General features: G+C 49.1%; 1 protein-coding gene across 1 annotated transcript in view; it reads left to right on the plus strand.

Annotated features, from left to right (window-relative positions):
* COL27A1 (collagen, type XXVII, alpha 1) overlaps positions 1 to 23,175 on the plus strand; it is a gene marked incomplete at its 5' end in the record, with an annotated part of 152,145 nt that overhangs the window by 86,430 nt on the left and 42,540 nt on the right. Inside the window, 9 exons of the mRNA XM_009581850.1 lie at positions 2,956 to 3,009; positions 5,891 to 5,944; positions 6,769 to 6,822; positions 10,058 to 10,111; positions 18,809 to 18,862; positions 19,825 to 19,869; positions 20,040 to 20,084; positions 20,306 to 20,359; positions 21,169 to 21,222. Of these exons, the coding sequence (XP_009580145.1) occupies positions 2,956 to 3,009; positions 5,891 to 5,944; positions 6,769 to 6,822; positions 10,058 to 10,111; positions 18,809 to 18,862; positions 19,825 to 19,869; positions 20,040 to 20,084; positions 20,306 to 20,359; positions 21,169 to 21,222 (468 nt within the window). The remainder of the gene's footprint in view (positions 1 to 2,955; positions 3,010 to 5,890; positions 5,945 to 6,768; positions 6,823 to 10,057; positions 10,112 to 18,808; positions 18,863 to 19,824; positions 19,870 to 20,039; positions 20,085 to 20,305; positions 20,360 to 21,168; positions 21,223 to 23,175) is intronic.

Here is a 23,175-nt window from a genome sequence, read left to right on the forward strand (position 1 = left end):
GGTAACAAATGGCACATCCGTGACAGCGAGGGGGGTCTCAGGGGGGTGTTGGGTTTGTGGGCCGCTTGGCACGCTGCGGTCGGTGCTCTGCAAACCATCTGTAGAGCACCACCAGCTTGGCTGGGAAACACAACTAGTGTATGTTCATGTACTTCTTCATGACCCAGGTTCCTTAGAGATTGTTCAGGGTGGGAGACGCTGCTGCTGTGGACAGTGTATCAGAAATACTAGCCTTCAAGCCTGAGTTTGGATATGCAACGCTGCACCCCAAGCCCCTCAGAAGTGTTTTTGCAACAGTCTTGTTCTGAGTGGTAACAACATTTGCTGCAAGAGCAGGGATCTCTCTTCTTCTGCAGGGACTGACCTAAGTAACAGAGAAACGTCTTAAGAGATCATCTTCCCATGGAGAGAGAGAGTTCTGCAGTTTTTCTGAGAAATTGGAAATGAAGGAACAGATTTATTCTTTCTTGCTTTATTACCTTGGTTTTGCCTAGCAATGCATTTCCTTGTTTCATCTCATTGCTTTGCCATTCTCTCCTCTGCCTTAACATTTGCCTTCTTCGTGGCCTTGGGCTACTGGAAAACTTCAGTAACTGGATATGGTTATCAGCTATGTATCTGCACTTGTGTCTAATTGAAAGGATAATTGATTCAGCAGCCTTCGGCAATGCCACCCAGTGGCAGCCTTTGCCTGCTCTCCATTTGGTTCCTGCATTGGGCAATCTGCTGCTGAGGCCAGCACTGCTTTGCTCCCACGCGTGCTTTGTCCGTGTAGCCTGGCCACAATGGCACGCTTGTGCACTGGAAATGCTTCAGCTTCGGACACAGCAAAGACCGTTTCAGTGCTAATGTCAGAAGGGTTGGTGACATCCAGCCCCTGAAGGGATGGTAGAGCTTTCCTGGTAGTAGCTGTTTTCCCGTGGTTAATCGGTATTTCCACAGTGGCATGCCGCTTTTCTGGGACATCATCTCTGGATAAATTTTTAATGCAAGCATCTAAATCCAGGCTCTGACATCCCCGCTGAGCTCTTTGCCTTATGATTTTTTTCACCTGGGTGTTGCTCCCGTGCCAGAGTGTGACAAGGGCTGCTCAGAGTGGAGAGTGTGGGGCTGCTCCCTGCAAGAGGCGAAGCCAGCTGAGCATCCGAGTGAGAGATGCTTTTGCTGAGCCCATCAGCATGCCTCAGAGAGGAGCTCCTGTCTCCAGTGATGTTCAAAGGATGGCATTTAATTTGAGGAATGTTAGTGCATGACGTCTCTTGGTGTTTGGAGTCATCGTCGGAAGCTCTTCCCTCTGAAAGTCATTGGAGAGCGACCCACATTGCGGTTTGTGTCTCTGAATGGGTCTGCTGAGCCTCACACACATGAGAATAGCAATGAGGCTGGTGATTTTGCGCTACAGCTTTACGTTGTGAGCATAATTTCGTGGTGAGAGAGAGGCTTTTGGTGGCGGGAGGAGTTGCACAACCTGTGAGTAGGCGGCTCTGTCGGTGCTGGATGCTCCTCCGTCGCTGGGGGTATCACTTCACACTGCCAGCGCACTGATGTAAACAGAACCACAGCAACGCGCAGACTGCAGAGAGCTCCTCTACGGACTGCACACGTGTCAGGCCAGCCAGGAACAGAGAAAGCAATGAAGAGAGGAAACTTTTGCTTCTTTTCTTGCTGTTCCCCCAGAAAGGAGATAGCAGGGTGAAAAGCTCTCCCTTTTCTGAGACCACACTCCAGAAGTTGCCTTGCTAGTGTAGCTTTTTTCCCGTTGCGTTTGTTCAAGCTGAATGCTTTCTCGAGTGTGCCATTTGAAAAACTTCCTTGATGTTGAATTGAAAAGGTGAGATGCATTTGCATAGAGGAACTTTACAATTTATTATGAAGATTTCAAATTATTTTTGAAAAGAGGGAGAGTAAGATGATACCCCTGGAGAATCCTTCCCCTGCCTCTGACTTGCTCAGCAGCCACCTCCCAGTACCAATCAGACTGTTGCCTAAAATCAAACAAGCTGGGGCATGGCTTAATTTGACACCATCCATGCCAACTGTGGGCAGGTTATGAAGTGTTTCAACAGGAGATGAATCCCTTTAGTGACAGACTTAATGGAGGAACTAAATATAGATATCTATCTCCCAATGACCCTTGGATGAAAATCATGCAGTGAGAGAGAGAGCGAGCCTACCATGGCAGAAGGGATGGTCCCTAGCATCTCTAGGGCCAGAAACCCACTGAAGTTGGTAGGGAGGCTGCTCTATTTTAATTCTCAGGAATCTTAGCTTGAGATTGCATCTGTTTCCATCTTCCTAATTAAAAGCGGTTCTGTTTGTTTCTTCATTATCGCAAACTTCGTTAAATCCTGACAAATCCTGAGCTTAGACTGGGGGTTTTTCCCAAGATAGTTTCTGAGTCGTGATAGATCTGCTGGCCCCTCTGGCTGTGTCCTCGGACCTTTATTTCCTACTGACATCCCAACAGCGTGACACTATCCAGGGCAAAATTAGCTTGCACGAGGGTTTGAGGCAGCTCAGATTAACCCAGAGGAAGTCTACCCAGAAGAGCAGTTAAAACGATGGTAACTCCCAGAGTCGGTGCAACCCAGGAGCTCCCGCTATTGATGCTCTTGGGGAAGCTGCGCTGACGTTTTGGGAAATGCTTGCAAAACAAAGCCACGCTATGGCCTCAGCCTTTCTACGAAACGTACTTAACTCATCCCCTATACTGCGCGTTGTGGCTCTTGCAGATCCTAGTGCTGCCGTTCCAGCTGGTGCCTAAAGCAGAACCAGCTGTGGAGTTAGACATTCCCATGGCCGGGAGCAACTCTGTCCGCTCTGGTAGCCAGTAGGAATTACTGAGCAGTATATGAGGGATGCTGTGCTATTTCAACCAGCAAGGTGGACCAAAGAAAGTGTTTACTTTCTCAGCAAATAAAACTGAAAATTAATTACGCTTTTCTCTTTCCTCAGGGTCTAATGGGTTTCATTGGTCCAGTAGGAGAGCCTGGAATGGTGGGAGAAAAGGTAAGATTGCTTGCAACAAATCAGTTGTTCTAACTTTTGCAGGATGACGGAGACTGGGGCGGGAGGAATATTGTGGAGATTTAAGTTGTCATGTCAGTGCAACACCCAGCTGAGAATGCAGCACATCCAGGGTGTCTGAGCTAGTCTTGGGCCAGGCAAAAATCATCCATTTCACATTAGGAATTCACATGTGCTTGCCTTCCAAGGATGCTGTCAAATATTCTCTGAAAATTTAAACTTTATTCATTCATAATCTGCCAGAAAGCTTGTATTTAACAGTCAGTTCTGTTTTTTCTGGGAATGAGGGACGCATCAGCCCTGTGTTCCTGGTCAAGGGAGGAGTCCAAGGAGTTTAGGTTACAGGGATGTGCTCACAAGCCCATGCTGAGTTGCCAATGGGGTCACGCAGGACCAGGGCTGAGCCTGCACTGAACAGGAGGTCTCAGCAATTTCTCAGGTGCGGAGAAGGTACGAGAGTGCAGCCACCCATCCGAGGAAATGCTGGTCCAAATATTTCCCTCTTTATTTGACGAGGACCATCCCGTCCGGCTGCCCCAGTGGTTGCATTGGGCACACTGCTAAGGGCTGGTGCCCTCTTGTGTACAGTACAGATACATGCTTCTTTCAGGAAGAAAAATGGCTTTATTTTCCATAAAAATGGAAATGGACATTAATTTGTTTTCTATTAGAGTGTAAAATTTTGTTCAGGGGTAGCTTCCAAAGACAAATCATCTATGTCATTCATTGTATCTCAGCTGCAGACTGCTGGTTTTCATTGGTGGTTTAATTATTCACAGTCCAGCCATAAAGATAGTAAAGAGCATAAAATGATGCATTCCACACATCGGTTCTCTCTCTCGCTTTTATTACTTCAAGCCCTGTCCTCTGGCTAATGATGCCAAGACTCTGTGACGGTTACACTGTGTTCGCTGCAAATGCATTTTATTGCTTGTCTGCGGCAGCCTTTGGAAAGCCCGTTGCACTGATGGTCTCTGGTGGGGCAGTAGCAGAAGCAGGCTCGGTCCAAACTGTCAAGGCACACAAGAAGTAAAAGGAACGATGTGATGTGGGCTGCGTTTTACAGAAGGAAAACAGAGGAATAAAGTGTCTGTGATGTGTCCAAGGTGGTTACACAGAAGATTGGTGTGCCTGAGTGAGCTGTCTCAATGGCAGCTGCAGCCCTGAATTGAATGGGGAATAAGGCGTTTGCCATGCAGGAGACGTGGGAAGATCTTTTTTCCCACTCCAGTAAATTCACATCTGGCCCTACAACTTCTGTGCCAATGCCTTGACCACATGAGCTGTCCTCATCTTGCAGATCGACTCTGTAACACGATGATGTTATGTTGGTGTCCAGGCAAACCCGGGCTGTCCTTTGAAAATCTGCCCTAGGAGATCCTCAGCACAGCTGTGATTTCTATCAGACTTCTTCTCTACCAGGACAGACTTACTGATGACAGAAATAACTATCATGAAATCAAAACCTCAACCAGGCCTCCAGTTGGCATAGCATCCTACAGCTCACTATGCTGTTGTGAGCTAAATGAAGTGGGAAGTATGCTTTCATTAGACATAGCTGAGTCAGCAATCTCCATCCTGAGAGCTGCAAAACTTAAGACTGAAGCCAGTAGAATCCAAAGATTATCAAAGAGAACAATACGGTTAATACATACTTAATAAAATCCATGCATTCGGGGGGGGAAAAATCCTTACGTTGGTTTACAAGGGCCAACTGGTGACAACACAAACTCTGGGGTTTGTTTTTAATAAGCTGCTTAGAGCCCAGAAAATATTTCCCCTTACACTTTAGCTGTTGGAAGGTAGGTCAGATTTTGGGCGTAAACTACTTGGCAGCATTTGCTAACTCCTCCTTCCTCATCCCCCCAAGCACACGAACGTAACAGACCTAATTCCCGGAGCATTACCGGGGCTGCCAGGGAGAGCACAGTGGGAATTGCCACCGTCTCCAAAAAGGAGCAGTGGACATCCCGTCACTAGAGCCATGCCTTCGGGTCGTCCTTGCGTCAGTGGGGTGACGGTCGTGCTCCCGGAGGCTTACACCTCTTCTCATGTTCCTGGCTGAGCCGTAGGGCCGAGGGGGAAATGAGATGTTCTGCATGTGGGAATAAGTAAGGCTTTTGGAATTAATAAGTGATTTTTTGGTATGTTAATTTTTTTAATGCCAGATGGTGGCTTGTTTTAGAAGGGATAGTACCTTTAGGGTGGGCCGTGGAAGCATCCGGCTCTGAACCCCTCGTAAATGCAGGCCTCCAGGTCGTTTTTGTTTGCACGGTGGTCTCAGCATGAGCCGCAGGGTAGGGAGTCCCCCAGAACGCCTACGGGCTCCTCTGAAAGCACCAGCCGCCTGTTCCAGGCAGCATCTCTGTTTTTTTCCAACTTGATTCCCTGCTCTCAGCAGGGCCTCAGGACCACAGCTTTCAAATCCGTGCCTCTAAAAACGCCAGAACATGTAGGGATTATGATACTGCAGAACAGGGAGGGATGTCGTGCCTTGGGTGGGAAGGGCGGGAGATCTCCTGGGATCCAGTCCTAGCACTGTCCGGAGTTGAAGGTGGTCTTGAGTGCATTGCTTATCTCTTGTTCCTCAGTGGTTTGATGGCAATAGTAAAGTCCCCTCTCTTGGGATCTGGAAGACTAGCTAGTTCTTGCTGTAATCCTTTACCTACTCTGATGAGATGGATACTTGAAAGAGGGTGATGATTTTCTGTGCTGGAAGTCTTTCTGGTAGAAATCTGATGGCATAGACTGCAATTTTTGGATCTTTTAGTTGTTTCATTGCTCTAGATCCCCGTTGCTGCCAGCTGAGAGTGCTTGTTAGCAAAAGTCCTCACTCTTCCCCATGCACCTGTGTCTCTCCTAGGGCGACCGTGGCTCAGTGGGACCCCCAGGCCCTCCGGGAGTCAAGGGGTCGATGGTAAGGAGTAAGTCTGCATTCTCTCGCTCTTGCTGCTGCCTCTCTCTCTCTGTCCTAGCGGAGAGTCCAGCTTCTCCTGGTCTTTTTAGTTACATGACAACACCTGCAAATTCTTCCTGTCTCTGCGGGGATGGGAATGGCCATCTGACTGATGGGACATTGAGGTCTAACCTCTCCCCTGCCATCCTGCTCAGCAGTGTCCCCTTCAGAGAAACACTGGGTTTCGACACGTGTTCTGCAGCTCCATCAGCTGAGGACCTGTTGTGTCAAGTCGAGATAACTAGGAACTGCAAGCTGCGGCACCTGAAGGATTGCCTGTTTCCAAGCATCCTGGCTGCTGAACCAACGGAGCCTGGGAACAGGGATCTGTTACTCACATCCCAGCAAGTTGCCAGGGGCAGCTGGAGGTGCAGGGCTGCTTGGGCAGCACGCTCATGGTGTGTTGCTGTGCTATGTGCACTGCATCCTCGTTGAGGAGTTTAATAGAGGGGACCTCAGCAAGATCTTGTCTTGCTCTGACACTTACCTCCTGTCTACCACAGTGCGAGACCCAAAGACAGATTTGCATATTAATTCAGTCCATTCTCTTCTGGGCTGTTCAGCAAATCTACCTGCTTATATTGCTAGCAAGGTTGGAGCTGGGCTTTTGACGGTCTGGCCTTCTCCATCTGCCCCTGCGCAATTTTACCCTGACAAATAACAGACCTGCCTGACCTTGCAAGCAACCAGCGATGCCTTTTTTCCTGTCTTACCACTTGGTGGAAGAAGGGCTGAGCAGATCCTGGGAATTCACACCAGGCATGTTCTTCTTCCTTCCCTTTTAGGGGCACCCCGGGACACCAGGAGGAGTGGGCTTTCCTGGGATCCCTGGACCAACAGTAAGTAAAGGCTATCATCACCTTGTAATACCACACACCAAAAATCAGCATCCCGTATCCTGGGGCTGAGTCGAGCACCTGCGTCCCGGTTGATTTGAGTTTGATATGAACACGAGATATGGGGAAAGGGATGGGGCATGGGTGGGAGCAACGTGGAAAGAGATGCTAAAAAAAAAAGTGGTGCTTAATTCAAACTTTTGTAGCCCATTTCCCTAATGGGGGATCCAAAACTCACAATCCAGCCTCAGTCTTTAGCAGGACACAAGCTCACTAGCTCAAGGTGTTATTGCAAAGCCCTCTATTTCTGCTGGGAATTGTTGGCAGTATGGTGATCGCACGGTCCAGCGACCGTATCATGTGGTGACGACATCATGCGGCGACCGCATCGTGCATTTTCAGAGACCTTCTCTGGAGTGAGAGGAGCAGCAGAGCAGCTGCCCCCGGCTGCAGCCTCCGTCTGGATGGGCTCATCTGGTACATGTGCAGCTGTGGCTGGAGCGTGCAGTTGGTGCGGACGTAGATTTTAGTGTGGCTCCAGTTTCCCACAGCCGTTGTTTAGATGGAGCTCCAGCTCTCCCAGCAGCAGAAATGCCGCTGTGTGTCATTTGCTGGAACGAACAGAAAGGCAGCTCTGGGTGGGTACAGGGAATGGATTTTGCTCAGTGTGTGAATTCCCACAGTGGTGTTAATTGGGAGGAAGATCACAGTAGTGAAATGCCCGGGCAGTGCCAAAGGTTTGACCTCCAGATCAGCGGCAGCTCTGGCCACTGCAGGGAGGTCGGGGATGCTCTGGACCCACCGGCTGCAGCCAGCTGCTGGCTGGGGAGAGATTTCACGTTGTAAGTCAATGGAGGTGAGGGAAAGAAAAGGTCTGAGGTCAAGCAGTACCTCGGGGAGACCTGTCCCTAGCTGAAGAGCAGCAACTGGCCAGGCCCTTACAGTAAAAGGAGCATGATGCTGCCCGCAGCCCCCAGCAGTGAGCTGCTCTGTGCCCCCTCATGGCAGCACTTGCTGTTGACAGAAGTCTAGGAGGCAGCTGGATATCTCTAGATGTCCCTTTTTTAGCAACTTTCCCAGCACGTTAGCTGGGACTTGGGGATAGCTGGAGCATCAGGCAGGTCCCCTGCTTACTCCGTGCCTGTGGACACGGGGAGGACAGGAGTGCGTCCTTGGCAGAGGGAGGTTCTGCACTGGCAAAGAGCTCCCAGTCCTGAAGCACTATCTAGTGCACCACTAATTAGTACCTTTAGCTGAGGCTAAGTTTTGTCTTACTTCACTGGGGCATGGCGACAACAGTATGAGTTGAGGCATCAGCCCTGCCTGGAAATGCCGAAACCTCTCTGCAGAGCTCTGGGAGCTGAGACCGTCCCCAGGTCCTTCCGCTTCCTTCAGTTCCCCGTTCTCCTGCAGGCAAATAACTAACAAGTTCATCCAAGCAAAATGTTTCCTCCAAGACTGCATTTTAAAAAGTCATAATTCAATAAGTCAAACTTCCCCACAAAGCCAGTAAATCAAGCAATCCCCTAATATCAAATCCCCACTCATTAACTCCAGCTGTTTCTGCCTGTTTCTCCACCAAACATTCATTATTTGCTTTTCAAGCCAGAGCTGAGGCATGCAGTTGTTGTTTGTCCTAAACTGTTAAAATTTTTGAGATTAAGCTATCCAGTGAGCCTTAGCAGCTCTGACGGCTGATTAATTCAATAGAGGGTGATTGGGACGCAAAGGTGTAGTCAATGGTAGGAAACTCTGCCCTTCATTTCAGCTCACTGAGGCTTGTGAATTCCTTTTCCCTCTTCTTGCTCACCATCATGGTACATCTTTTGTGTTAATATACAGTTTTGAAAATAATGTATACATATAGGTATATTAAAGGTCACTTATCTTTTCCTAAACAGTTCCTTGAAATTCCCAGCAGGGTATCTAGTTGTTCCCTCAACATTTTGCCATCACAATGAATGTTTCTGTGCTTGTATTTTCATAAGCTATTTGGGATAGGCTGAGGCTTCCAGGAGGATATTCCAAATACCAACAAGGAATTTCATTTCAGTATGTGTTTATCATAAAAATCTCTATAAAACAGGCATCTGACACATCTACTGCTTGTCTGTGCCAGTCGCTACTGACCTCACTCGCAAAACCAAGATTTACTGTGATTACAAATATAGTTACAGTCAACTAACTTTTCCATCTTGAGTGAGAACAGCTAAGCATTTGTATTCTGAACTTACATGCCATGCAGAAAGATACCTCCGTTCCAAAAGCAAAATCTTTATTAGTGGCAGTGGTACAAGCAGTAGGAAGATCACAGTCCAATTTTGTTCTGATCCTTGGTGGAGTTTGCACGGTTGAGAGTTGGTAAAAGCTATTAATATATAAATAGCAAAATGATGTGGAATGTTTGAGAGAGTAAGAATGGAATGTGTCATTTTGAGGTTTTCTTTTCTGACAGCAGAAAGGCACTAACTTTAAATATGGGTTTTTAAAGCTACAATATAGAAATAAGTCCTGTTTATTGAACATATCCTTTAATTTTTGAAACTGATAAATATTCTAACAGAAAAAAAAGCTGCTTAATTTTCTTCTGCATTTTCTGTATGCACATTACTGAATCAAGTGTGTACAAATCCAGGTTAAAAGAAAACCTGAAGCCTTTCTGTAAGTGTGAGAAGAACAGGATCATCCCCACACCAACAGCCCAAATGAAATTAGCATCCGTCTCCAGTATGAACATTTATGCAGCACTAACAGGGCAACAGTTACTTGAAGCTGAAATCAGTATTTGGCTGAAAAGGTCAAACTTGGATACCTAAGAAGAGGTGTCTGATTTTGTATTTGGACAATGGAAAAACAGATCCTGGTTATTATTATTTTTGTAGAGATACTGAGCAACAGCTGCTTTTAATAGCTTCGGAGGGAATTTTGGATGTTCGACTTCTCTTCAAATCACACCACTTACACAGACAACAGGCTGCAGATACTTAAGCATACAAACCTCAGCCAGGATCCTTGGCCTAAGTGTTCATAATCCAAAGACAATCAGTGAGTTAAAAAAAAGACCATTTATAGACAAGTAAATATGGTAATGTCTTTGGCAGGAGTTTAACGAACCAACCTGCTGGTCAAGGGTCTGCGCCTGAGGCCCCTGCGGATCACGTAGGGATGTGGGGTCTTACCAACAGCTGCTGCCTTCCTCCTCCTCTATCTTCATTTTGTTTCCCTTTTCCCCTTGCAGGGTCCGGCAGGAGTCCGTGGTGCACCAGGGATAAGAGGGATGAAAGGCCGCAGGGTAAGCACTTTCCACGAGCTTTTATCCCTCTCCTCTTTCAGCCATTGGAAAAGTAATCTGGTGGATTATCTGGGGTTGTGAAATGAGCAGCAGTTGGGGCAGCACCTCCGCAGCCACGTTTCTGCTGTGCATAAAGACCGCGGTCATTGAAGCAAGTCTTAGCGGGGCTGCGAAGGCAAGTGATGTGTATGGGCAGAGGGGTGTCCTGGCGTAGAGTTTATCGTCGAAGTGGTCCAGCTTGTCTTTTCCAACCACCTGCAATGTCAAAACAGGGTTTATGGACACTTCTGGTGAGGATGGTGAAGATTTAGTCATCTGAAGATGTATCTGAGCTGGGGAAAAGAGTGCAGGTAGGAGATCAGAAAAGGTGCCTTTGCTGCCAAGGGACAGAAAGCAGCTGAGCTGTGAAGGGTTGCGATTTAACCAGAGGCAGATAAAGCAGGAAATGTTATGCCACGAAACAGAATTAAGAGACGAGGCAGGCAGAAACAGAGCTGACAAGGAGCCGAACAGCCTACTCTTCCCATGTCTTCCCTTTCAGTCTCTCAGGAGTAATATCTTCTGGCAGCATTCTGCGGGGTTGTGAGAAAGGTATGTTTTGCATTGCCAGTAGATCAAATTATAAGCATGTCTTGTGTCTTTCTATGGGTTTTTCTGGCCCATAACACAAGACCTTGATTTTATCTATACATACCTAAACAGTACCACACTGTAAAGCATGTGTGAATCCTCGCTCTGCCTGGAAAGAGCAGACCCCCAGTCTGGGTGCTGGGTAATGTTACTAACTAACATCACTGACAGTGCTACAAGCACGTGTTACACTGGATAAATATTTCACAAGCACTCTGTGTCAGTTCATTTGTGGTTCTTCCTGCTCTGTTTGGGTGACAGCCGACAGCAGAATGACCTCTAGACCTGCCAAAGCTGCTTGTTTTCCTGCCTGTGACATCCAACCCATGTCCCACTGAGCTCTTCAATCTTTCTTCTTCTTCAACAGGACATTTGTTGCAGGAACATCCCTGCTTTGGGTTGTTTTTCCTTGTCCAGCTACTTTACAAAGTATTAATAGCGAGCGCACGTGGGTTCTGCTGAAGGCCCCAACAACAACATATTTTGCATTTCTCCCTCCACAGATCTTATGATATCTGTTTCCATGTTTCATTTTCAAAGACGTAGGCTGGAGTAAACTATACATTTTACCCACCCCCAGCCTCTGCTTCTATTGCAACTCCTGTTTGGGGAATTCGGGACAGCCAAGGATTGCATATGTTTCCCTATACCAAAGCTAATACTTTCTTCGAATAGCTGGGACCAGCAAAAGGAAATGGAATAACCAACTAGAAAGCTTTATAACCACAGAGTTATGTACCCTGGAACTGCTTTAAGCTCTAAAAGCACAGCTAGAAGGACACCAGTAACATCCAAGCCCGGCAGATGCATATCAGGGTTCAGCTTTTAACTTGCAGCTGGGAAAAACAGCTTCCTTGCCTCTGTTCTCCTTGGTGGGAAGGCCCATGGATCTCATTCCCCAGCTCCGCTCTCGGAGGGTCCCCTGGGGAGCGAGGTTTCTCTGTACTACATAGCAGCAATTAACTGAGCTGTCCGGGACATCCAGGATCATGATGGGTGAGAAACTGGAGGCATTCTTTCATGGGAGGCTTTGAATGGACAACGGAAAATATCTCAAGGTAAAACTACAGCGCAGAGCTGAACGGGAAACGCCTTCTGAATGCATCCAGGCTGCCGACTGTGCGGGCTCTGGGAGAGGTGGGTCCTCCGAGGGGATCAGACGTTTCTGCCAGTGCCTGTAATGGATGCAGTGACAGAGGAGGAGTCCCAGCGCTGCCTCCTCCCAGCCGCCGGCCGGGGATGCCAGCCGCATCCCTGGCACTGAGCCTCTCCTTACGGCAGGCAGCCGTGAGCAACTGCGGTGTTTGGGTCTTGGGTTGTGCGAGATTCATTCGTATCAATCTTCCTTGGCTTCTTACATCTGCGTTGGCCTAAAGTCCTCAACCCACAAGGAAAGTACAGCTGACCAGGCTGTTTTCAGCTCCACTCATACTGTCAGGGATGACAAAGGGGATATTTATTATCACACAAGGTAAAACCAAGAGCAAAGCTGGATTCAGCTCCTAAGAAAGGAGGCTGGCACAGCAGGGACCTGCCTTTGTTGTAGCTAGAGCCAGAGAGAGGGTGCCAAACCCGCAGGAGAAATCCTGCAGGACACCAACTGCCGCCGGCACTGTCCATCCTCAAATGACGTACCGCATGGTAGAGACGTTCAGCTTCATGGCCTGGGGTTGCGTTTCCTCTCCAGATGTTGAGTCTGGCAGACCCTGTGCCAGTCGCTGCCCCTGGACATTCCTCCACCGAGGAAGCCCAGACTTCCAAGCGCATCCCAGCCCTGAAAAGCAGAAACGCAGCGGTGGCTCCATCCCGGCTGGCTGCAGAGCCCGGCAAAAAGTCACCCCAGGAAATGCAGCTCGTGGTGGTAGAACAGGAGGCAGTGCCCGGGGAAGAGGGTCCATTAAGGTCTTGACCTTGCCCTAAGGACACCGGTATCAGAGAGGGGTAAGCCTCTGCCAGCGGGCGCTGAGCATCTGGATCTGCTGCTGGTGCCCTGTGCTGATCCTGCCCTCAACACCCGCTGCTGGACTGTGGCGCGGTGGAGATTTGGTGCGTTTGAGCACCGCAATGGTATAATCTGTATGGAATTTGTGAGACAGACAGACGTCCTTTCTAAGATCCCCAGCAGAGAGGAGGAACTTGGGCTTTGCTCTGAAATCCTACAGATTTCAGTGAATATGATGTGGGGAAGTCGGTATTGTAAGGACCAGCAGATCTCCTGCCTGGAGGATTTCTGGTTTGTATATCTCTCTCTCACACATTTTCCTTCTCTTCATACTCTCAGAAGATATTCCAGGCACATAGTATTCTTTGTTTGCTTAGTTTGTCCTGCTATTCCAGCTCTTGGTTTTCTCAGGATGGGGAAATGATCCCCCAACTGTAATTTCAGACATTACCCTCTGTCTATCCTAGTTTACAAAAGGGACGTAATTCAATTCAAAGTGGAAACATGAATGCAGCCTTCACCAGATGTTTGTGGATTCCATGAGCTCTGTTTGTGGATACTTCATTAAAGTAATTTCGCTTTTGAAGGAAACGTAAATAGCAAATATGGTTTCGATTGTAAAGAACAATGGAGACTTTTTGGGGTCTGTATTTATGTTGTGATAGTTTTTGTATTGTCAAGATATAAGTACAGATTTTAAAAAGAAAATTCTTTAAAAATTGTAACCTTCTTTTTAGTCATGACAGGGCTATTGTTCCTTCCCAAGTCTTTGTTTAGCCCATCAAACTGATACTGAACAATCTTCTACAAAAGTGGTTTCCCCTCCCCTGTTCCCTAAGGACAAGAAACTTGGACCTGTGAGCCCAGGCTTATTTCCCTTCATCCGTACTCGGCGTAGCACTTAGACTTGTGCTTAACATTCAGCTAGTGACAGCTATGCACATGTTTAAACCTAATTATTTAACCAAATCAAGGTTTAAATTTGGAGGCAGCTGATTCAGCAAGTCCCTCACCCTATCTCACTTAAATTCAAAATTTCTGCTAATCAGCTCCTCGCAGCAGGAAAACCTGTGGTCTCCAGCATCCTCTGTCAAGGATATAACTAACAAAAAGCCCAGGTATTGACTGAGAATCCCTACAAAAGGCTAAATATCAACTGGAGCCATGACTTTGCAACTCAGATCATAAAGCTGCACCTGAAATCCTGCTGTAAAGTGACTTGCCTTGCTCTGTTCTTCTGGCCGAGGTGTCTGTCAGCATTTCTGGCATTTTACCCTTTCACGGGAGGGGATGCTGGGCGCTGGCTCAGCCAACTCAGAGGAGCTTCTCATATCCCAAAGCATATTTCTCTTTTCCATCGTGCCGTTCATTCAGCAAGCTCCTGCATTAGCTATTGCCCAGGTGAAGCCTGCGAAGACGAGATAAGGCGTGCACACCTGCACTCCCAGTACGCTGCCGCTCCGGGCGGGAGCGGACCGCTATCTCTCTGCCACACAGACCCGATGCTTCACAGCATCACTGACTGCAGGAATTTGTAAATGCTAGGGATTTGTAAAGTGGTGTTATCTAAGCAAACCTGAAAATAGTTGCTTTTTCCAGGCCCAGCTGAGAAGTTGTTCATGGAGAAAAAGCAGAAGTATATTGTTTTGCTCCCAGGGATCTTTCTAGTTGGCTGAAAAAACATTAGAAGTGTTTGAGGAAAAATTAGCTACAGATCTATGGCCAGCGATGTCTCCCTTCAGCTTCAGTCAAGGCATCTCCTTGCTTTTCAGTTGGCCGGACTGTGAGAGTGAAATATCAATATTTGGATAAAGGGGTAAGGAAGAAGCTTTGGATTTCTGGAAAGGAGCTACTGACTGCTTATTTGTGCTGCCGCTTCAGCTATTCAGAGGCTTGTTACTGTCCCTCTTTGAGCTCTGAGTATCTGTTTAAACAGGGGAAAATGCAGCGCTGCTTTGCAGAAACACCTTGTTGACTATTTAGCTCTGTTCTGCGGGAATGCTGTCTACTCTAGCAGCAGGGTATCTATTGCCTCACATGGCAATAAACCTGAGTTGCAAAGCCTGGAGCTGAATTCCCCTGCATTTGTGAGCTGACGCTGTTCATATCTAGCCAGCATCGTAACACTTTGTTTAGTCTGGGGTTGCTGATAGTGCTGCTCAGTATTGCACGTCTCTGAGGGAAATACTGTCGTGGTCTGTGTACCCACTGATCGTGCGGCACTGTGACCTGCTCTCCTACCGTTGCTGGAGCCTACATTAAAAATAACTCATGATTACAGGGGGCAGAATGTGACTGCAGGTGAGACTTGCAAGGACCTAACACTAGCTTTCTGCTACATAGCTCTGTGGGGACCTACACAGGGATTACAGTGAGAAATGTGCCCAGGTAAGACGTTGAAACTAGAATTTAAAAAATGCTGGGCTCTGCCCAGCCCTGAGTGTCTTGCTGCCTGCTGAGATCCAGGACCTCAGCGCAAGCGTGACTTACTGCAGCTGGAGCATCTGCATTCGAACACAGGGTCACAGCGCTGTGATTTCCCGCACGGTACCAACACAGCTCCTCTTGCCTGACAACACAACCAAAAGGGGAAGGCAGGCAGCAATGAGCGGTGACGCTTGGTCTCGTGGCTCATGTGCTGCAGTGGGACTGCCCAGGCACGTCCCTGTGCTGTGAGCCCCTCAGTGACCTCGGGTGAGCTGCTTTGAGATGGACATGGCAATGCCTTTGGGCCGCATATTCGTGTCCAGCTCGCTTTGGTGATACAGTTGAGCAGGTTCTCAAATGCTCCATCAGCCATGAACCTGTATCTCTCCGTGCCTTGGCTGCCCATGTGCAAAGGAGCGGACAAATCTCCATTTAACCTTCCTTTTTTTCCTGTTTACACTGTAAAGCCTCTTGGAGCTTGCACTGTTTGTACAGCCCTGGCCCAGCAGGACCTCTCCTGAGTTGTGTACTGCCATATAAATAATTGACATAAACTAAAGAAAAGCTTCCTTCTCCATTTCATGGGCTCCTAGAGATGCTGACAGCAGTGATAAAGCCATGCCTTTCGCTGCACCCTCCTTACCCCATTCTTAGGACGGGTCCATGCTGCATATGCCCTTAGGAGGTTGTTCCCCGAGGTGCCTCTCTACACGCTCGCCCCGGTCCCTCTCCCAGGGTAGGCGTGCCTGGCCGTTCAGTTAATTTTGAAGCACTGAGGGTCCAAGGGGAGCCCAGGGAGCTGCGCTCAGCCCTGTCTGCAAGGCCAAGCTGCCGGGTCTGCAGGGGGAAGGCACCATGCTGTGCCTTGCGGCATTTGGCATGGGATGCTCCCTGGAGAGCTGCCAGGACCTCACTCATTCTTCTCTAACCAGCATTGTCAGTAAAAGAGAGTTTTAAAGATTTAACTAATTGACTAAATGTAGCCTTTCCTGTCAGGGCGAATTACGGGGAGCCTTCATCCTGTGTTTTGGCCCAGGAGACTGGAGAAGATGAAGCTTGCCACATGCATTTGCGAATACGGGGTCACTTTCTCCTTCTTTAGGTCAGATGCCGATGAGATGTGTTGTGATAGGATTAGGCAGGTGAGTGCTGTGAAGTGAGATTGCCCTGGCAGATCCTGCGATGCTGGTGACAGGGCTCTGCTGGAAGAAACGAGGATACTGTAAACACCTCCCCAGCCAGCCAGCCCTGCCGGGTTGGACCGCTGAGAACCACAGCCATCACTGCCCTTGCCGCAGTGCTGAGTGAGAGCTGAGGGCACCCAGCAGCCTCCACCCAGCTCAGAGCAGCCCAGCACTGGCAAAGGGGCTGGACAAGGCAGGACAGGCTACAGAAGATGGGTCTGGAGGACCAGACGCATCCCACTTTCCTTCCCCGGCAGCATCTGTCCTGGAGTGGAAATCTCTAACCTGGTTCATGACTGTTGTTTCCGTGTCCCACTTGCGTCTGATCCCTGCTCCCTCCTTTGGTAATAGCAGGGCTGAGCTATTGAATCCTTTCCCTCTGCACATCCTTCCCCTTCTTCACAAGCAGGTCACCCCATCATCTCAGATAGTAAAGATGCAATTGCACAAAATATCTGAGTGACTGCTCAAAGACGAGGGGAACAGTTCGTTTTCCAGGGAGGATGAGAAGGTGGGTGCTTTCCCAGAGTGCCAGTACCGTACACATGCTTGCACCTCCCTTCTCTTTGGGCAGCCCAGTACCCAGCCCAGGGCAGGTCTATGTATTTTGCTGGGTTGCTGGGTGTCCCGGTCACCCCAGGCAGCTCCCCAGATGCCTCCAAGCCTTGGTCTCCCATTACTCCAACTTACAAGGGCTTGAGCTGTCAGTAGCCCTGCTTTTAAATGGCCTTCTGGTTTATGTCACTGTGCTTTGAGGTTTATAGGGACACGGATTAATAAAACTTTTGGTCTTTACTGCTCTCTGATCTAGTGACCAGCATGAGCCGGGGTCATGGTGGGCTGGTCTAGGGCTGGTGAGAGCTGCCATTACATTAGTGTAGCAAAGCGCTGACCGTTTGGTTGTGGTGTTCTCATCTGGTGCATGGTCCTTCTCTGTCCGTCTGTCCTGGAGTCCAGGCTGAGCGTTCTTTAGAGCTGTGTCTTACTGGCATGCAATGCAGGCTTTTGGTTATTTAATCTCTGGTACACTCAGCGGCACAGGGTTTTGCCAAGCGCAGTAGAAGTTTTTGCATTATTTTATATTGACAATGTTTGTCTGCTGTAATAATTTGGCTGCGTTTCCTATACATCTTCTGCTGTTACACTGCCTTTCTTTGTGAGTCTCTCTCTCTTTGCCTGTCATACTGGAGTTGCTTTTCTAACGCATTGGCTCCCTAGCCCTGTTATTACTTTTGGCACTCGGTTTGCATCCCGATTAAGCACATTGGCTCCTGTTTTCTCTATTTCCACATTGGCCTGCTCTCAGGATTCCTCTTACCACTACATTCTAGCACCGCTCTGTGTTTTTATTTATTATTTATATTGCAGTAGCGCCTAAGAGTCCCAACTAAGCTCATGGCCTGATTATGAACATGATGTGCGTTAATGGACTCTCTTGATATGCCCTTTTTTTAGTGTTTTATTTTCCCTGACCATGGCTCTGTTTATTCTCTGTCAGTGTGACACGCTGGTTTCTGGGGTTCAAATGGTGCAGAGCGCTGTGTGTTCAGCTCTTCTGAAATTAGCTTGAAAGCTAGATCACAGTTATCCCCTCTTCGAGACCGGTGCTTTCCTCACGTAGCACCCTCTGGAAGAACAAGGACACCCCTTCCTCGAGGATGCCCGAGCTGTACCATGAGCTGTTCAATTTTAGCTAATCACGTCCAGGATCGCTCACTGTCTGGGCTCTTGAACATGCCATGAGCATCTGCAGCATCTGTGTGTCCCGTACACCTCCCGAGGTCCTCACGCCTGCCGTGCGCACCCACACCCAGGAGCAGATGCCGGGCGTAGGACCGGTCATGCCAAAGCAGGCCCGGCCAGCATATGCATGAGTACCTGCCTGATCCTTAACAGCAGCCAGTTCTTTAAATAGCAGGTAACTGTAGCTGAAGGCTTGGAGTTCAGCTGCCAGCAAATACACCCTGCTCTTTGGGAGCAGTTTGGGGCCCAGGACAGCTGTGAAGATACCATATGGTGGCGGCTTGCGTGCTGTATTTTGTAGCTTTATTGCCCTGAGTGTGACCATGAGACAGTGTGGTATGCCAAGGGTTAAGGGCAGGGGCAGTTGGAAAAGCGGGGTTTCTGGGAAGGAAGAGGTTTGCTATCAATAAGGCTAGAAGTGCAAGTCTGTGCGTTGCAAAACCCTTGTCATGTCACCGTTGTCTGAAAATAAGACTGTTCCTGGCCTGCCTTTCTCCTCTGGCTTTGGTTTGCGGTTGCTAGTTGGTTTAACAGGAATAAAAAGTATTTTGGTGCTGCGTGCTGGTAAATGGTGAGAAATGAAGCAACAAAACACAGAAGGGATCTTTTGAGTCCTGGGCTCCGAGCTGCTGTGCTCAACCCAACCGAGTACAGGTTGGCTTAGCCAGGACTGATCTCATGGACTTTCCTGGTGGCCAAAGCTAGGGTGACTGCTGTATTTTCCAGCATACTCTGTGTTCTTATTTTTGCCTCTCTTTTGCCTTCTTCCAGGGTGCCAGAGGGCCTGATGGATCAGTAGGCGAGCCGGGGTCACGAGGTGTCAAGGTGAATGCCAGTGGGTGGCCAGGTTGGCCAAGGCTGCTGTTAGCTGCGTTGTGAAATGCCCTGGACAGGATCAGGGTCCCACCCTCCTCCACGAACAGGATGTTCAATCGCCCCGTGAGGACAAACCAGCAGGGATGAGTCTTTCGTGCAGCCCGAGTAAAATCTGTCCAACATTGGGCATCAGGACCCTTGCTGCTGGGGTCCGAGACCCCCAATACAGAGGCACCCCACAACCATAAAATTAACGGGGTCCCTCACAGGAATGGGAGTAGCTTTAACTGGCAGTGAGTGCGCTTGACTGTTACATCTGAACGTAGCACAAAAATCAGACCAATTTAACATGACTGGTAAAATATGACCTAAGGGAATTGTATCTGTTCTGAGGTACTTCATGTTAATTAGATCAGGACAGGAAAAAACACAGGGCAGGAGACACCTGGTGCAAAGAGAGCCTGGGAGATACCCTGCCTGAGCAGACCCTCACCCAAGGTGAGCCTGCTCCACGGCAGGCTTTGAGAGGGGTGCATGGGAGAGTTTCTCCCTTTGACAGCAGCCTGATTTGAGAGTAGTGTGGCAGAGCTGGACCCTTGTCCTACCATTGAACGTCACAGACTCCATCCCCTGCATGGCACACGTGGCCCTGCAAATGCAACTGGGATGGGGAATCTCCCTTATTTCGTGCTCTGCCAGACAGGGCTGTGCTGAGTCTCCTGAGAATCCCAGCTTCCTCCAAAGCGGTGTTTGCTCAAAAAAACTTAGATCATGCAGCCCGTTGCCCACACTCCCTGCTGGGTGGGGTGTTCCTCAGGGCAGGACGCTGGGCATTTGGCCTCTCAAAAGCTGCGAGGAACTGGAGGGGATATTTGATGCACAAAAATGCAAGAGCAGATGGGCTGGGGCAGAAAGCATCGCCAATACAGTTTGCGCTCTTGCCAACAGGTCTTTGTCTTTTTGCTTTGCAGGGCCGACCAGGGGAGCCAGGCAAGCTGGGGCCAGATGGGCTGCAGGTATGTCCTCTGAGAGAGCCAGCGCCTGCCAAAGCTGGCATGGTGTCAAACCCCTGTGGGGGTACCCCCACCTACACAGTGCCCAGGGAACTGCAGCTTCTCCTGGCCAAAGCGCCGCAGGTGTCTCAGCACATCCCCAGCTGCTAATTGCTGTAACTGTGTGTTCACAGGGGAAGATGGGTGAGACTGGGGAGACAGGAGCACGCGGCTTCCCAGTAAGTGTCCATCCCTTGTGCTTCCTTTCATAACCTCGGTTTCACACAAGTCCATAAGTTTTGGGTCCTGGTCCAGGAGGAAGAACTTGGACAGTGTCTCACACTTACGGGGCCACCTCTGCACTTCTTTTACTGGAGTGTTTGAGATGCACGTTACTGCTGAGAGGCGTGAAAGATCGCTGTGGGGTTGGAGCTGACCTTGGTGTTTTTAATTTTTCTAGGGTATCCAAGGACCTTCTGGACCTCCAGGAGCAAAAGGGGCTCCAGGCGACCCGGCAAGTGTCTTATCACTCTCTCTTCATCTGTCTTTCCTTGCATACACACAGACACTTCATTTCTTTCTCTGTCTGTCTCTTCCCCACCACTCATTCCCATTCCCAGCTTCTCTGTCCTTGCCAACTCCAGCATGGTCAGAGATGTGAAAGACTTGGCCAGAGTCCTAAAAGGCCTGAGGAAAGACAAGGTCAGACCCCTGGAAAGCAAAAGAGGGCCATGGATGAACCAGGGAGAGTGTAGGATACAGCCTGGAATGGATTTCGGAAAGGAAGGGAGAAAAGAAGGGCAAGGTTGGGCCTGGGACAGGGTCAGATGTAACAGGAGGAGTTGGGATGGGCTGGTAGGTAGAGCGGAAGGGGGACCAGGAGGGAGACCGATGGTGTCAGAACTGAGCCCACAACTTTGGGGAGGCATTGGGAGATGACAGGTGAAGACACAGACCTCAAGGAGGGCCAACAGGACCACCGAAGGTGGAGGAAGAGGGGTCATCTGCTGCTCTCTGTGCCTGTGGGGATAGACCTGGATTGTGAAGGGAGAGGGTAAACCAGGCATTTTCAGGTTGCCAACTGCAGTTGTTTTAGGCAGGAACCATGAAAGATGAAGGGCCTTCTGAGCTGTTTAGGCCTGTTAAGGTGCCTCAGCACACCCATTGCTGGCTTCTCCATCTCGCTGGCCATCTCTTGCACACTGCGTAGCTCTATTGTGATGTGGGAGGGAACTGGAGTTTTATCTTACAGGCCATGAAAGCGATGGCCCTTCAGAAATGAAAACAGTTGTATGAAAAGAGCCTTGTGTCTCTGTTTTTCAGGGTCCACAAGGACCACAGGGGCTACCTGGGCCTTTGGGAGAAATTGGGCATAAGGTAGGTCTGATCTTTGCTCCTATTTGTTTTCCCCTTGCATCAAGAGTGGCAGGACTGACAGAAGAGTCAATGTGCAGAGGTGGATCCTTCCACACCTGGGGACACGAGCAGGAAGGATTTCCCTCAAGTCTGAAAGTCAACTTCCAAAGCAAACAGTGAAAGTCAGAAATTTGAGCATCATTTTCATCACAGCCCATAGACACCCAGTCAGGAGATGTGCAGACCCATCTTCACAACAAGAGAAACACTTCAAAGCTGACCACCCTAACAAGCATGTCCCAGGCATGGCTCTACCACCACACCAGGGACCACCTTTCTGCACCAGGGCACAGAGTCAGGCACCAAATACAGTAGCAATTCAAACCAAAAACTGGTCTTTTCTTTCCCCCTCCCTGGTGCTATTGCTGACAAGACACAGTTTTGTCAGCCAGCCTGGATTGCTACAGCAGTCCCATCACAAGCCGCTGCAGCCAGTGGAAGAAGCTCAGAGAAATGCCTTTGCTGCTGACTGTGCTTTTGGGTTGCCGTTGCCATGAAGCAATGGCACAAACACACCATATCCAAAGCAGCAGCAGCTGCCAAACAGTGCCCCGATGGCGTGCAGGAGATGCCTCCATGGTTTCCCCCTAACTCGTCTGCAGTCTTGGCTTGATTTCACTCCCCTCGAAGTATTATAGTCTTGGCTGATTATACCAGATGTGCCAGTTCCCCTTGGGTAGCTCCTTTCCATAGGTCCCGAGCTGTAATATAAATATGATGTTTCACTTGGTTGTGAAAACAACAGCGAAGGTGCCTTTTAATGCGGTCTACTGCAAAGTGTATGAGTCATGAAAGTTTCCATTCTCATGGCTGCTAGACTGGATGGAACAGCTCTCAGCGTGGTAAACCACACTGGGGAGCTGGAAAGCTGCTACCGAGCCACTCTGGATGTTGCCAACCAAGAGAGTACAGAGCTTTATTCAAACCTGTGACTCTTCCAGGAGCATTTCTCTGCACTGGCACCTCTGGAGAAACCAAAGCAGGATTTTTGCTTTCATTGGAGCTTGGGTTTTCTCATTGCGTGACTTGACCATTTGTTCGTAAACCCAACGTGCGCCCTACTCCCTCCTCTGCTTGAATCCATTTCAGCAAGCCAGGAACTGGCGTTATTCCCTGGGCAGCCGAGTGCTCCTTTGACTATGTGCTCTTTTTTTCTTTATTCCTAACTGCAAAGAGAAGGGAGATTGTTGTCATATCATAAGTAAATAAACCACTCAAATCCTTTAAAGACAAGCTTTGCTGTCCCATCTTCGGGCTTGTTTCACAGATTCTCATTTCCCATGCTTCCCAGAGGTGGTGGAAAATGTACAAAGATTAAAGCTCCCAGTTGATCTCCATACCAAAGGTATCTAATGAATGTGACCCCTCTATCGCAAGGCTGCGCATGGCAGCTGGACGTTGAGTAACAGTTTGCAAGGTCATTCTCTCATCTTCCCTCTTTCTATCTTACTTTCCGTAGTTTCCCAGGTCAGGCACTCATTTTTGGCTCTCTGAGGGGTGCCAAGCCCCTCTGCCAGGATAGGGCCACGTTATCTCATCTGCCGGCCACTTTCTTTCAGCTTTCTTTCTGGCAGCAGCCCCGGGCTGTGGGTTCCTGGTCCGAGCCCAGCCGTTGGGATTAGGATGTTTGCTGGCCCATTACAGCCAGAGAAAGTGGGTGATGGATGTCAAGGCTAATCTGACCAAAGTTTGTGCTGGAGGGTTTGGTGTAACCTTGCTGTTCTTGGCTCCCTTTAGCTGTCCTGGAGCTGGCAGCAGTGTTGTGCCCTTGCCTCTCCGGGAGCGCGGGGCCAATGGCTCAGCTTGAGGCTGTGTCGTCTGGGGCAGCTGCTCCTGCAAAGGCAGGGCAATTCACTGCGCAAACCCTACGGCTGCGTTAACGCTTAACCCTAACCGAAACGAGACTGGTGGCGC

The sequence above is a fragment of the Fulmarus glacialis genome, unplaced genomic scaffold (genome assembly GCF_000690835.1).
Source record: "Fulmarus glacialis isolate BGI_N327 unplaced genomic scaffold, ASM69083v1 scaffold1717, whole genome shotgun sequence".
In the NCBI taxonomy this organism is placed as follows: Eukaryota; Metazoa; Chordata; class Aves; order Procellariiformes; family Procellariidae; genus Fulmarus; species Fulmarus glacialis.